At 47.4% G+C, this 13834-nt stretch overlaps 1 protein-coding gene across 6 annotated transcripts in view; it reads right to left on the bottom strand.

Annotated features, from left to right (window-relative positions):
* The window catches only part of LOC110529607 (E3 ubiquitin-protein ligase TRIM9), a 27624-nt gene extending 13790 nt beyond the window's left edge, over positions 1 to 13834 (bottom strand). For all 6 annotated transcript variants that reach the window (XR_005052834.1, XM_036985031.1, XM_036985032.1 and 3 more), the window contains exons 1-2: positions 13006 to 13834; positions 765 to 860 (exon numbers count right to left, since the gene is read on the bottom strand). Coding sequence is in view for 5 of the 6 variants with exons in the window: in XM_036985031.1 (XP_036840926.1) it covers positions 765 to 860; positions 13006 to 13761 (852 nt within the window). In the remaining variant the exon portion in view is untranslated. The remainder of the gene's footprint in view (positions 1 to 764; positions 861 to 13005) is intronic.

Here is a 13834-nt window from a genome sequence, read left to right as displayed (position 1 = left end):
CCAAACAGGTGTAGAACCTACTGTGAAATGCTTCCTTACAAGCCCTTAACTAACAATGCAGTTCAATAAATAGTTAAGAAAATATTTACTAAATAAACTAAAGTAAAAAATTATAAAAAGTAACACAATAAAATAACAATAACAGGGCTATATACAGGGGGTACGAGTATTGAGTCAGTGTGCAGGGTACAGGGTTAGTTGAGGTAATTTGTACATGTAGGTAGGGGTGAAGTGACTATGCATAGATAATAAACCACAAGTAGCAGCAGTGTAAAAACAAGGGGGGGGTCTTTGACAATAGACAGCATTGCTGCGACTGATAAGACATGGAAGTGCAGTATAAAAGCTGCGATTGTCTGGGGCAGTCTCTGTGGACAGCGTTGCCGTGCTGATTAGAGTGGCACAGCAGCCCTCTCCTGCTTCAGCTGTGAGCGTGGTCACAAACAGATACCTTTGTACCCGCTGAGCGACAAGAAGTGCATTATATGTAGTGCCAGCCTAAAAATAAATAAAAACCTTTTATAGTCCCCACAAGTTTCCTGCATAATAAAAAGATTCCAGAAAGTGACATTGTATGAATCTGGAGCTTATTTCTTCTTTCTTTTAAGTATTTGTTGAGCATCTGTATACCCTTGATCTACAAAGTTGACTACAGGTAAGTCGTTTATGGGGAATACAAGTTAAATTGATATAGGACAGAAATAACAGTATTCTATTTCAATACATGTGGATATTTCAATTGGATCTGCAAGACCCAATGCTACCTGTATCTGCTGAAGCATGTTCTTCAACTGCACCAGAAATTCCTTGGCATCCTTGGCTTTATCTGACACACCATTCAAAGCTTGGGACAGTTGACACTGTGAATCAAAAACACACAATTAATCATCCAAAATAAAAATAAAAATACAATCTATGCAGACATTTCAATTGAATGAGTTTGAGAATGCAGCCACTTCTGAGCAATAACTCTCCATGTCACTTCTCTAACATGTTAAGATTAAAGCCTGGGGCAGTACCAGTGACGAAATACTCAGTACAGTACCAGCGATGATGCAAACAACTAATAAACACTTCACTCAAGCCCACCCACATGACCTCTTTCGTCATAATAATCAAGGAGATTCAAACGAGCACCTCAAAGCCATGTGTAGAAGTCAAGCCCTCACCTTGTAGTCCTATAATCATTTATTTCTCTATCTTTCACCAGATCTGCTCTGTGCTGAGGCTCATGGCCCATGAGTGATGGGTAATCATGGTGTAAACCAACCCTGCTGTGATCAATCTGGCCAGGATCCAATAACACCCCCCCCCCCCCCGCTCCTCCCACCTGCTCCTTTTCCTCTGGGCCTCCCTGTAGGGCTTCTCTGGGGCTGGGCCTGTGGGCTATGTGCGTAGGTTCAAGAGGGCCGCAAATCAAGCCATCTGGCAAAACAAGCTGTCTGTCTGCACCGCTAACAAGGGGATGAGTGATTCCCCTCCTCTTTGCTGTTTCTTTCCACCAGGGCCCGAGTCACAGCCCCAGACAGATAGGACAAGACAAGGGGGCATTGCCAGGCCAGTGTATGTCTGCTAAGCCCTTTCTCTCTATACTGTGACACTGTGTCTGGGTGACCTCCGGGGGTCAGGGGGAGGGGTCCGGGGGCCCTCCTATGGGGACAGAGCCTGCCACATAGCAACCTCCTGCACAACACCAATTAATGTCCTTTCACTGGGTTGTGCTTGTTTATCCTGACAGTGTTGTATGGGAGAGTTGGATTCAATATGGTAAGGAAGGATGCTACTGCTCAACATGAAGAAATGACCAAGGGAGCCATATCTTCAAGGTTTTATCGGTCTTGTCATGAGCCCCCATTGTAAGATCCAGTTTTTCTTTATGAGCTAATACTAAACTTCATGTTATAATTAAGTTCTGGATATTGTCCTCATGTGGCTCAGAAGTGGTAGCGATCTCATTTGTAGAGATGGATTACAGCCTCAGTGGTAGATGACCTACATAACCCCTTCACTGTCACTAAGGATGACAGGTGAGCTATGGCAGGAAGAAACACCTGTTGTGAAGTAATGATTAATACGGGTTATAAGATGAAAGGTGAGGCTCTATTCTTCAAAGAGGAATCCAATTCATAATTATACAAATGTACCAGAAAAAAAGGGGGGAGAGACATCCTTTTTCCTGTCAACAAATCAAATCAAAGTTTATTTGTCACATGTGCCGAATACAACAGGTGTAGGTAGACCTTACAGTGAAATGCTTACTTACAGGCTCTAACCAATGGTGCAAAAAGAAAAAAATGTGTGTGTGTGTGTGTGTGTGGGGGGGGGGGGGGGGGGGGGGTAAAGTAAGTAAAGAAATAAAACAACAGTAAAAAGACATTTGAAAAAAGAGTAGCAAGGCTATATACACCTGTTAGTCAGGCTTATTGAGGTAGTATGTACATGTAGGTATCGTTAAAGTGATTATGCATATATGATGAACAGAGAGTAGCAGAAGCGTAAAAAGAGGGGTTGGCGGGTGGTGGGACACAATGCAGATAGCCCGGTTAGCCAATGTGCGGGAGCACTGGTTGGTCGGGCCAATTTAGGTAGTATGTACATGAATGTATAGTTAAAGTGACTGTGCATATATGATAAACAGAGAGTAGCAGCAGCAGCGTAAAAGAGGGGTTGGGGGGTGCACACAATGCAAATAGTCTGGGTAATCATTGGTTACCTGTTCAGGAGCCTTATGGGGGTAAAAACTGTTGAGAATCCTTTTTGTCCTAGACTTGGCACTCCGGTACCGCTTGCCATGCGGTAGTAGAGAGAACAGTCTATGACTGGGGTGGCTGGGGTCTTTGACAATTTTTAGGGCCTTTTGCCTCTGACACCGCCTGGTGTAGTGGTCCTGGATGCACTACCTTTTGAAGCGGTCGGAGGCCGAGCATTTGCCGTACCAGGCAGTGATGCAACCAGTGCTCTTGATGTTGCAGCTGTAGAACCTTTTGAGGATCTCAGGACCCATGCAAAATCTTTTTAGTTTCCAGAGGGGGAATAGGCTTTGTCGTGCCCTCTTCACAACTGTCTTGGTGTGTTGTTGATGTGGACACCAAGGAATATGAAGCTCTCAACCTGCTCCACTACAGCCCTGTCGATGAAAATGGGGACGTGCTCGGTGCTCCTTTTCCTGTATTCCCCAATCATCTCCTTAGTCTTGGTTACATTGAGGGATGGGTTGTTATTCTAGCACCACCTGGCCAGGTCTCTGACCTCCTCCCTATAGGCTAACTCGTCATTGTCGGTGATCAGGCAAGGTTTCCTGTTTGCTGTAGTGTCGTCAGCAAACTTAATGATGGTGTTGGAGTCGTGCCTGGCCATGCAGTCGTGGGTGAACAGGGAGTACAGGAGGGGACTTAGCACTCTCCGCTGGGGAGCTCCAGTGTTGAGGATCAGCGTGGCAGATGTGTTGCTACCTACCCTCACCACCTGGGGGAGGCCTGTCAGGAAGTCCAGGATCCAGTTGCAGAGGGAGGTGTTTAGTCCCAGGATCCTTAGCTTGGTGATGAGCTTTGAGGGTACTATGGTGTTGAATGCTGAGCTGTAGTCAATGAACAGCATTCTCACATAGGTGTTCCTTTTGTCCAGGTGGGAAAGGGCAGTGTGGAGTGCAATAGAGATTGCATCATCTGTGGATCTGTTTGGGCAGTATGCAAATTGGAGTGGGTCTAGGGTTTCTGGGATAATGGTGTTGATGTGAGCCATTACCAGCCTTTCAAAGCACTTCATGGCTACAGACGTGAGTGCTATGGGTCTGTAGTCATTTAGGCAGGTTGCCTTTGTGTTCTTGGGCACAGGGACTATGGTGGTCTGCTTGAAGCATGTTGGTATTACAGACTCAATCAGGGACATGTTGAAAATGTCAGTGAAGACACCTGCCAGTTGGTCAGCACATGCCCGGAGCACACGTTCTGGTAATCCGTCTGGCCTCACAGCCTTGTGAATGTTGACCTGTTTAAAGGTCTTACTCACGTCGGCTTTGGAGAGTGTGATCACACAGTCGTCCGGAACAGCTGATGCTCTCATGCATGCCTCAGTGTTGCTTGCCTCGAAGCGAGCATATAAGTGATTTAGCTTGTCTGGTAGGCTCGTGTCACTGGGCAGCTCGCGGCTGTGCTTCCCTTTGTAGTCTGTAATAGTTTGCAAGCCCTGCCACATAAGACGTGCGTCGGATCCGGTGTAGTATGACTCAATCTTAGCCCTGTATTGACACTTTGCCTGTTTGATGGTTCGTCGCAGGGCATAGCAGGATTTCTTGTAAGCTTCCGGGTTAGTGTCCCGCACCTTGAAAGCGGCAGGTCTACCCTTTAGCTCAGTGTGAATGTTGCCTGTAATCCATGGCTTCTGGTTGGGGTATGTACATACAGTCACTGTGGGGACGACGTCCTCAATGCACTTATTGATAAAGCCAGTGACTGATGTGGTGTATTCCTCAATGTCATCGGAAGAATCCCAGTACATGTTCCAGTCTGTGATAGCAAAGCAGTCCTGTAGTTTAGCATCTGCTTCATCTGACCATTCTTTATAGACCGAGTCACTGGTGCTTCCTGCTTTAATTTTTGCTTGTAAGCAAGAATCAGGAGGATAGAGTTGTGGTCGGATTTACCAAATGGAGGGCGAGGGAGAGCTTTGTACGCGTCTCTGGGTGTGGAGTACAGGTGATCTAGAATTTCTTTCCACTGGTTGCACATTTAACATGTTGATATAGATTTGGTAGAACTGATTTAAATTTCCCTGCATTAAAGTCTCCGGCCACTAGGAGCGCCGCCTCTGGGTGAGTGGTTTCCTGTTTGCTTATTTCCTTGTACAGCTGACTGAGTGTGGTCTTAGTGCCAGCATCTGCCTGTGGTGGTAAATAAACAGCCACGAAATGTATAGCTGAGAACTCTCTAGGCAAGTAGTGTGGCCTGCAGTTTATCACAATATACTCTACTTCAGGCGAGCAAAATCTAGAGACTTCCTTAGATTTCCTGCACCAGCTGTTGTTTCCAAATATGCACAGACCGTCCCCCCCCCCCTCGTCTTACCGGAGTGTGCTGTTCTATCCTGCCGGTGCAGCGTGTATCCCGCTAGCTGAATATCCATGTCGTCATTCAGCCACAATTCCGTGAAGCATAGAGAGAGGGCAGCCAGCAGCATCCTTCCTCTCTTATTATCTGATGCAATGAATGCAATGAAGAGACCCAGTAATGTCATTAGAGAGAGAACTCTTAAGTAATGTGCATGACATTCAAGAGCAGAGACTTTCAACAGTGGAGGAACATAGCTATTCATTTCCAGCCCAGTGTTTGGGGATCTGGGTAAGACGATGCAAAGCTGCAGCGCTCATCTGCGGTGTTGGCCATGATTTCAAATGGGTCTTTAGGGACACTCCTGGAGGAATAGCTTAGATTCTTATCGCCTCCATCTCCTTTTTTGTTTCCCCTCTCTTTTTGTCTCCACCTCCTCCCCTTTCTCCCTCTCTCAGCAGCTGTGTCATTAGCGCTCCACATCTGGATGAGAGCAGAACCAATCTCCCTCCCCAGCTCAGCCTCACACAAATCCTCTGGCCGTATGGCACACTGCTGCTCCACGACCGACTAACGCTCAACAGCATGTCCACGACAGCCAGCACAGCACAGTGCTGCACAGCACAGCCAGCTCAGTACAGCATCACAGAGAATGCACACAGTTTGTGTTTGCATTGCCACGTACTGTGTACAAACTCCCTGGAAGGACATGTATCATTCTTGAGGAAGCTTGGAATTACTGATGGCGACTTTCCTTTCCCGAAAGCCAGTACCTCAGCTTGGACCGAGGTACAGGAAGCAGAGACGGATTAGGTGGTGGGAGCAAATGTAATTTGCCTGCACCCGGCTCTTGTGCACTCTGATGCCAGTTACGGGAGGCTACTCGAAAAAGAGAGCGCAGCCAGGTTTGGTGTGTACCCCCCGCCACCTGTGTCTGCCTCGGTCAAGCACTGCTTGCTTCTCTTCCCAGACTTGTTGATGAAGGGTCCGGTCCCACCTCAGTGATACGGTCCTACGTGGACTTTCGAGACCGGACTAGCTAAATGAGCCCTGCATAGCATGCTAGCCAGGTTGGCTAACTATCTGAGGCAAGCTAGCTATTACTAACTATTCCTGGCTCGCCACAGTGGTGTTGCTGGGTTAGCGCTCTTGTTTAGTATACCGTATGTAGTGTTAAATTGCTTGGTTATTCTAAACGGACCGCGCTGAGGTCAAAGACGCAAGCTAGCCTAGCTTATGCTAAAAAAGCCTCCTGGTGAAAGTCGGCAAGCTAGCTTAACTTCTGGCAAGTCAAATTTACTAGCTTTCCCCAGCATTATGGCAACCCCATTCCTATTTTCAGGTCCTAGAGTTGGAGGGAGTGAAGGAAACCGGTTTTGCGCACACCTCCAATGAAAAAGTAGCCCCCTGAGCACTTGGCTGGGGTAACCCCCGGAGCAAGGGGCCATGACCAGTGTGCCCCTCCGCAAAAACATTACTGTGACAACAGTGCCCCCAAGCTTGGCAAACAGTCTCACGGAAGCACAGTCTTTCTGGCTTCCGAGTGGCGCAGGGGTCTAAGGCACTGCGTCATGGTGCTAGAGGGTCTTCACCACAGACCCTGGTTAAATTCCAGGCTGTATCACAACCGGCCGAGATTGGTACTCCCAATGTCGTCTGAGTTAGGGTTTGGCCGGGGTAGACCGTTATTGTAAATATGGGAACAGTGACATCAAGCTACAATTTGTTGTGCATCCCCCACGCTTATGCAACGTCATCACATCGACTGTTTCCGAGGCCTCAGAGCCCATTTTGAGGGAGGAAAAATCCTCCCATCTCCAGAAGCAGGCAATCCGAGTGGGTCCTATGTCCATACGGCCGGTATTCCTGGTTACGAAAAGAGATGGGCCTTTTGTTCCCATTGTAGACCTACAAGCCCTCAGCAAGGACCTCAGTCTATAAACTCAGAATGCTCACAAGCAACCAGCTTTCACAGCAATTGGCTGGTAGCGGCGGAGATGGAAACTCGATTCAGGGGGCATGGACACTTGTGCAGAGCGCACTGTGCAGAGCGCATTGCATGTCAATTACCCAGAGTATCTGGCACTCAGGCGATTCCCCCAGTTTTTGTTGGGCTGGCTTGTGCTGGTCAGAACCGACAATATCTCAGTGGTGGCGTGCATCAACAGATGGGAAGAGACTGTCTCTCTCCCGCCTAACCTTTACTCACTCCCTATTGCTGGGGAAAAGTGTGCACATGCTTTTGCTTTGGGTGACGCATGTCCCCAGTTGCCTTTACTGGGGTGCAGATATTTTATCTAGGTGGGACCCTCTCTCCCAGGTATGGGACATTTTCAGCATTTTTCTCGATGAAGGACCCAAGTGCCCCATTGGGAACGGACAGTCTGATGCACCAGTGGCCTTGGAACCTCCTTTACACATTTCCGCCAGTGGTTCTGATTCACCTCACGTTGGAGTGTGTGCACCAGGAGTGCTTACCATTGATTCTTGTGGCTCTCCAGTGGCCCAGGCAGAGACGTTCATTTTTTAGGCGGGGACCCGTGGAAACTCCCGTAGCACATGGACCAGATGTCCAAGGCACAAGGGCAGGTTTGGCACCGAGGCCAGAGATTTGGTTCCTATGGGCCTGGCCCCTAAGAGGGCCAATTTCATGGCTAGAGAATTACCTCAGAATGTTATTGTTACCATTCAGTCTGCAAGGGTGCCCTCCATGAGAGGGCTGTATGCGTATAAGTGGCATGCATTTGAGCTCTGGTGCCAAGATAAAGGACTTGTTCCTTTTCAGTGCTCTTTTAGGGACATCCTGATGTTCCTACAGGAGCTTTTCAAGCATTCTCCACTTTAAATGTGTACATGGCCGCTGTCTCAGCGTGTCATGTGGGAATTGACGGAACCTCACTGGGAGCAACCTGGTGGTGCAGTTCCTGAAAGAGAGAACCGGTCTCTAAAGACCGATCTCTAAACCTATTGCGCCCACATCGGACTTGGCGCTAGTTTTGGACGCACTGTGTGCATCCCCTTTGAGCCTCTGGAATTGGTGGATCTGAAAATCCTCTCCTACAAAACCTCCATGCTCATTGCTTTGCCTAAACATGTTGGGGACCTCCATGCGTTTTCCGTACACCCTTCCTGTACTCAGTTCGCCGCGGGAAACTCTAAGTTGGCGTTGTGTCCAAATGCGTCCTTCGCTCTGAAAGTCATGGCTATGTCCTACAGGTCCTTAGCTATTGAGCTATTTCCCTTTTTGCTTCTGAAGAGCAACAAAGGTTACATGCCCTGTGTCCGGTGTGAGCTTTATGCACGTAACCGGGATATCCGCTTATGTGACCAACTTTTTGTCTGTTTTTGCTAATCCAGCTCGCGGCAGGACGCTCTCTATGCAGCGTCTCTCCCACTGGATTTTCTGGATATACCAGTAAGGAGCCAGGTTTACATTACACGCCCACTCCATCAGGGATTTTTTTTTTGAATTTTACTCCTTTTTCTCCCCAATTTCGTGGTATCCAATTGTTTAGTAGCTACTATCTTGCCTCATCGCTACAACTCTCGTACGGGCTCGGGAGAGACGAAGGTTGAAAGTCATGCGTCCTCCGATACACAACCCAACCAAGCCGCACTGCTTCTTAACACAGCGCCATCCAACCCGGAAGCTAGCCGTCGGAGGAAACACCGTGCACCTGGCAACCTTGGTTAGCACGCACTGCGCCCGGCCCGCCACAGGAGTCGCTGGTGCGCGATGAGACAAGGATTTCCCTACCGGTCAAACCCTCCCTAACCCGGACGACTCTAGGCCAATTGTGCGTCGCCCCACGGACCTCCCGGTCGCGGCCGGTTACGACAAAGCCTGGGCGTGAACCTAGAGTCTCTGGTGGCGCAGCTGGCGCTGCAGTATAGCGCCCTTAACCACTGCGCCACCCGAGAGGCTCTCTGGCAGCTTCTTGAGCATTGTTTAAAGGGTTGACTATAGAAGATATTTGTGCTGGTTGGGCAGGTTGGGCATCACCACACACTTTGTGAGATTTTATCGCTTGGATCTCACTGCTCCCAGTATAGCACACAGTGTGCTAATGGCTGGGATAGGGAAAAGTCACCAGGCAGTGTGCCGTGTGCGCAATACCCAGACTGCCGCATTTGGCGGGGTCAGGTCTGGGTGGTCTGCCATGGGCCGTTTCATTTAGTATCTGTTGGGGTCGGCTTGGGTTGCGATTATATTTCCCCATAGTATGTTCTACCGAAGTTGACTGACAAAGGGAACGTAACTTTATGACTATAACTACTGTTCCCTGAAGGAGGTACAACACCTGTTTGGCCCCGCACCGTCTGTTCCTGGGCTTGGTGAAGAGCGGTATTAAATTGAAGGAATGAATTTGAGCCTCACACTTATCACCTGTGGAAAGCCGGACTTCCAGCCGGACTTCCAGCGAGGTGCAGATTTCATTGGCCTTGTCAGTTGTGATTGTAGATCTTTCAACAGAAGTCGCAAGAGTGCGACTCCCCGTACTATTTTTGACCTCATTTCCCTCCTTCAGTGAACAGTAGTTATAGTAATAACGTTATGTTATATACTTAAAAGGAAGCGCCTTAACAAGATATCAAATATTGATAGGATTTGCTACATTAATATATGTATGAACGTGCAGAATATGGACAATTTCCATGACATAAAGCCCAGTTCAAATTACACTTGCAAGGAATAATTAATTAATTATTTTTTCATACTATGGGTCAGTCAGCTTTCAGTTGTGTAGCTAAATACATCGAAAAGCATTGATCATAAATTATTCCTGCTATTTGAGATATTAATATGGCCTTTCTAGGGAGTTTTTCCTAGCCACCGTGCTTCTACACCTGCATTGCTTGCTGTTTGGGGTTTTAGGCTGGGTTTCTCTGTACAGCACTTTGAGATATCAGCTGATGTACGAAGGGCTATATAAATAAATTTGATTTGATTTGATACACATATTGTAAAACCTGTTACATACACTTACAAAGTTAGGATTTATTAATCCCAATTTTTTCCAACATTCTGGTAACTTGCCACTATGTAGCCATGGTAACACTTACAGTATTTGCGCACAGCACTACAATCTCATGTCCACACACTTCACAAAGGTCTTGCCCAAGCACTCATTCTCTCCTCTAAAAATAGCTCAAAAATGTTCCTGTTCCTATGCCTTTGGTTACAGTAGTTGCACACATAAAGTATACGCACTCATCCTTTTACCCCTGGCTCCCCCATCACCAAACGTTTATTCATCACAGCATTTACCAAGCCTAGTGTATCAGGAACTATGCAGCACACATATTCAATGGGATGGGAGATACTGTACTTTACATGACCTACATTCTGGAGCCAACGCCATTACTGGGTCTGGGAGAGGGGCTCCCTTTTTCTGTATGCCTGAGGTAGCATAGCAAGCTGTCTCCAGCTGCAGTATCATCTGTATCTACAAAGAGGAACCATGGTTTCTCTAATCTCCTAAAAGAGTCTTTGTGGCTATTTATAATGTGCAGTATTTGGGAATTCAGGACAAAACAAAGTTGGTTTTAACAATCGGCGAGCTGCCCTTCTGGACTTGGGCCCGATTGCGCATGTCTGCCTGCTGGTGCCTAGTGAGCAATGCCCTGGAATTGTGCATGCAGGGGGGGGGGGGGGGGGGGGGGGGGGGCGTTGGATGCCTCTGCTTGGCTGCCCACAGGACATTCACAGGAAACTACACCCCTGTGACTTACCATCCAATCCCTCATCTGTGGTTTATCCTCTAGTAAATACATATTCATGATGTATTCCTGGCAATATTTTTTTTCACTAACTCACAGTTAGGCCTGTAAAAGGAGAGAAAAAATATAATTGATACCCTAAGGCAGTCCCTTGTGTTCCGTTGTTTCATTTGACATACTGTAAATAACATAAACATAACGATGTCCTTCTTTACATTACTTTCAAATCATTTTTGTAAAAGCATCCCCATATAGAAAGATAAGATTGACAACTGAAGGTCCAACAAAAACTAATGGGGGTTTATTGTTATTCTCACTAGCAAGCCAAGTGCAATACAACAGCTTGAGCACTGTAATAAGAGACACACCCCACCACACAAGAGCTCACACACACACACACACACAGTCTCTCATTCCCAGTGGACGTGGGTCAGATTTGAGGAGTGAGACAGCAGCAGTCCGGCAGAGGAGGTGTGTGTGTGTGTGTGTGTGTGTGTGTGTGTGTGTGTGTGTGTGTGTGTGTGTGTAGTTGGACTTTCAGTGCTGATTATGTTCTCCACAGTCCACAGACGGTCAGCACACACATGCCTCTCCATTATCAGCATGAAGGATCTCTGCAGCATGAAGGATGACAATTGCCTCTGGGCCACATGCCACAATCCATCTGTGGTCATAAAAGAAACCTTGGACCAGCAGCCTTTCTCTCTCTCTCCTATCAACACTGCAATCTCCAGGCCTTCCTACCCTAACTAACAGACTGGTTGTTGAGTCTGTTCAATTGAGTTTTCTGTCAGCTCCTAGAGGAGGACAAATGATAAAGCATGTCAGAGCATAGGGTGGATCTGGAGCTGTGGATGAGAATGTGAGTAACAGATGTGAATTAGTCCCCTATGTCACAACAGAATTACATCCTAGTGACAGTGACATGAAGGGCTGCCTGGTGTAGTGGACTCATTCATACATTTGGGCTCGTTTACATTTGGGCTCAGTTGGTGGAGCATGGTGCTTGCAATGCCAAGGCTGTGGGTTCAATTCCCATGGGGGACCAGTATGAAAATGTATGCACTCACTAAAGTATGTTGCTCTGCATAACAGCATATGCTAAATTACTTCAATGTAAATGTGCAGTGACATGGGGAGCTGTCTGGTGCAGTGGACTCATTCAAGAAGAGGTGTGAAGAGTGATAGTGTAACTTCAACAGTACAGAGATAATTTGCCACAATAGCAGACCAATACATCATGTCCTCCCCATCTTCATCAACACATACTCCCATTCCATCTCTCTCTCGTTCGCTCACACACACACACACACACACACACACACACACACACACATCCAACCTGAGAAGAGCTCATTTGACCATCCCATTCTTGACAATACAGAATGTTGGCCATAAAAACACAAAATGGACAATGTACTGGTGTGTAATTGAGCTCACTCAACCCCAGGAAATATATGGACTAAGCGCTTCTGCATCTTTTATTTATAGGGCTCATTACTTATACATGCTGCTTCACACTTATGTGATTTTCACAGTCCTTTTGTGGGACAGTAGGCTAGTGTGATAAAAGTGAACTGAACTCAGAGCAACCCTTCTAAACAGTGAGGGTGAGTGGGAAGACGGATGCATGCTGTTTGGTAAATGATGGATGGAAGGAAGGTCGTGGGGCATACATACAGTCCCAATCATGCAAAATGTGAGATTAGTGACCCAGTTTGCTCTGAGGGTGATAAAGGCATTTAATTTCATGTGTGATAGCTGTGTAATAGCTCAATGTAATGTGTGTGTGATTGGGTACTACTCTACTATCTCTCAGTCCACAATCTGCCTTTAGAAATGCTATGCCTGGGAGGAGCAGAGCCCAGCTCTGAGTCACAGCCTCCTACTCCTCTTCACCATGTAGTGGGAGCTGAGAAAACCATGGGGAATGTTACACAGCACTGGTGACCTTTTCACAAACCAAGAGCTGTACTGTAGGCAGGGAAAATCTGGCCTAGAAACTGAAGTTTAGTAAACTGACACTAGTGAGTCAGACTTGTGGGCTCCAATTATTTATTAATCTGTGAATAGGCTATAATGTTGCTGGCTGGCTAGGCCTACTATAGGTTACCACGGATGAATTGTCCCTTACAGTAAATTGTTGGTATGATTTAAATGGCACTGATGACATCGGTGATGTGATGCTGCACAGAGCAGCGGATTATGGCCAAGACATCCCCACCACCTCCATCCTTACCTTGTGCTGTTTCCACATGGCCACTAAAGGTTTTACATCGTGACTCCCATGCTTGCCACCCTCCAGACACTTCATGCACACTGGAGTCTTGCAGTTGATGCAGTACATGCTAAAGTTCACCGTGTCATGGTCTGCACATGTTCCCTGTTTGCGCAAGGTGGCGGTGGGCATCTGCTGTCCTCCTGCAACTGGCGATTGGGTCGGTGGCACTAATCGATGTTTGGCCAGCGGTCCACGGGAAGGGTGGCATCGCTGCTGGCAAGGTGTGCAGTAAAACACGTCACACTGCTCGCACATCACAGTGGCATCGACAGGGTTGCGGTCACATAGCTGACATTTCACGTTGGCAGAGCGGCTCTGTTGATACCGAGACACGATCGCCTCCAGTAGCCGGTTACGTGGAAAGCCCCTCAGCCCCCGCTCATCCAGAGAGACACTACGGTGACAGAGAGGACACGTTATGGAGCAGTGGCGGTGCACCAGAGTCGGAGGAAACACCCTCACCCCATTTGGAGACTTGAGGCACGGCGTGTATGATCCATAACCGCTGTCCGTTTCACTATACATGCTCATTTTGTCCATATCCAAATAATCGTAGTCCGAGTTGGAGGCACGGTTATGCGGTGGTGTTTCGCCTTCTGGGGTCTGTACAATGATATTTCGGGCGCACGCCAAACACACATTGTGCGAGCAAGGTAAAAGAATAGGATCCTTGAAAAGAGAACCGCAAACGGGGCATTTTAATTCTTCATCCATCACGTCTTCTATTCAACGCTCCTCACACAGAACGCAAGAGCAGCAAGCACTAGTTAATACTGGCAGCTCCCTT

Source organism: Oncorhynchus mykiss, chromosome 8, assembly GCF_013265735.2.
Source record: "Oncorhynchus mykiss isolate Arlee chromosome 8, USDA_OmykA_1.1, whole genome shotgun sequence".
In the NCBI taxonomy this organism is placed as follows: domain Eukaryota; kingdom Metazoa; phylum Chordata; class Actinopteri; order Salmoniformes; family Salmonidae; genus Oncorhynchus; species Oncorhynchus mykiss.
The sequence above is the reverse complement of the archived record's forward strand: the minus strand, read 5'-3'. Positions and strand labels throughout refer to the sequence as shown.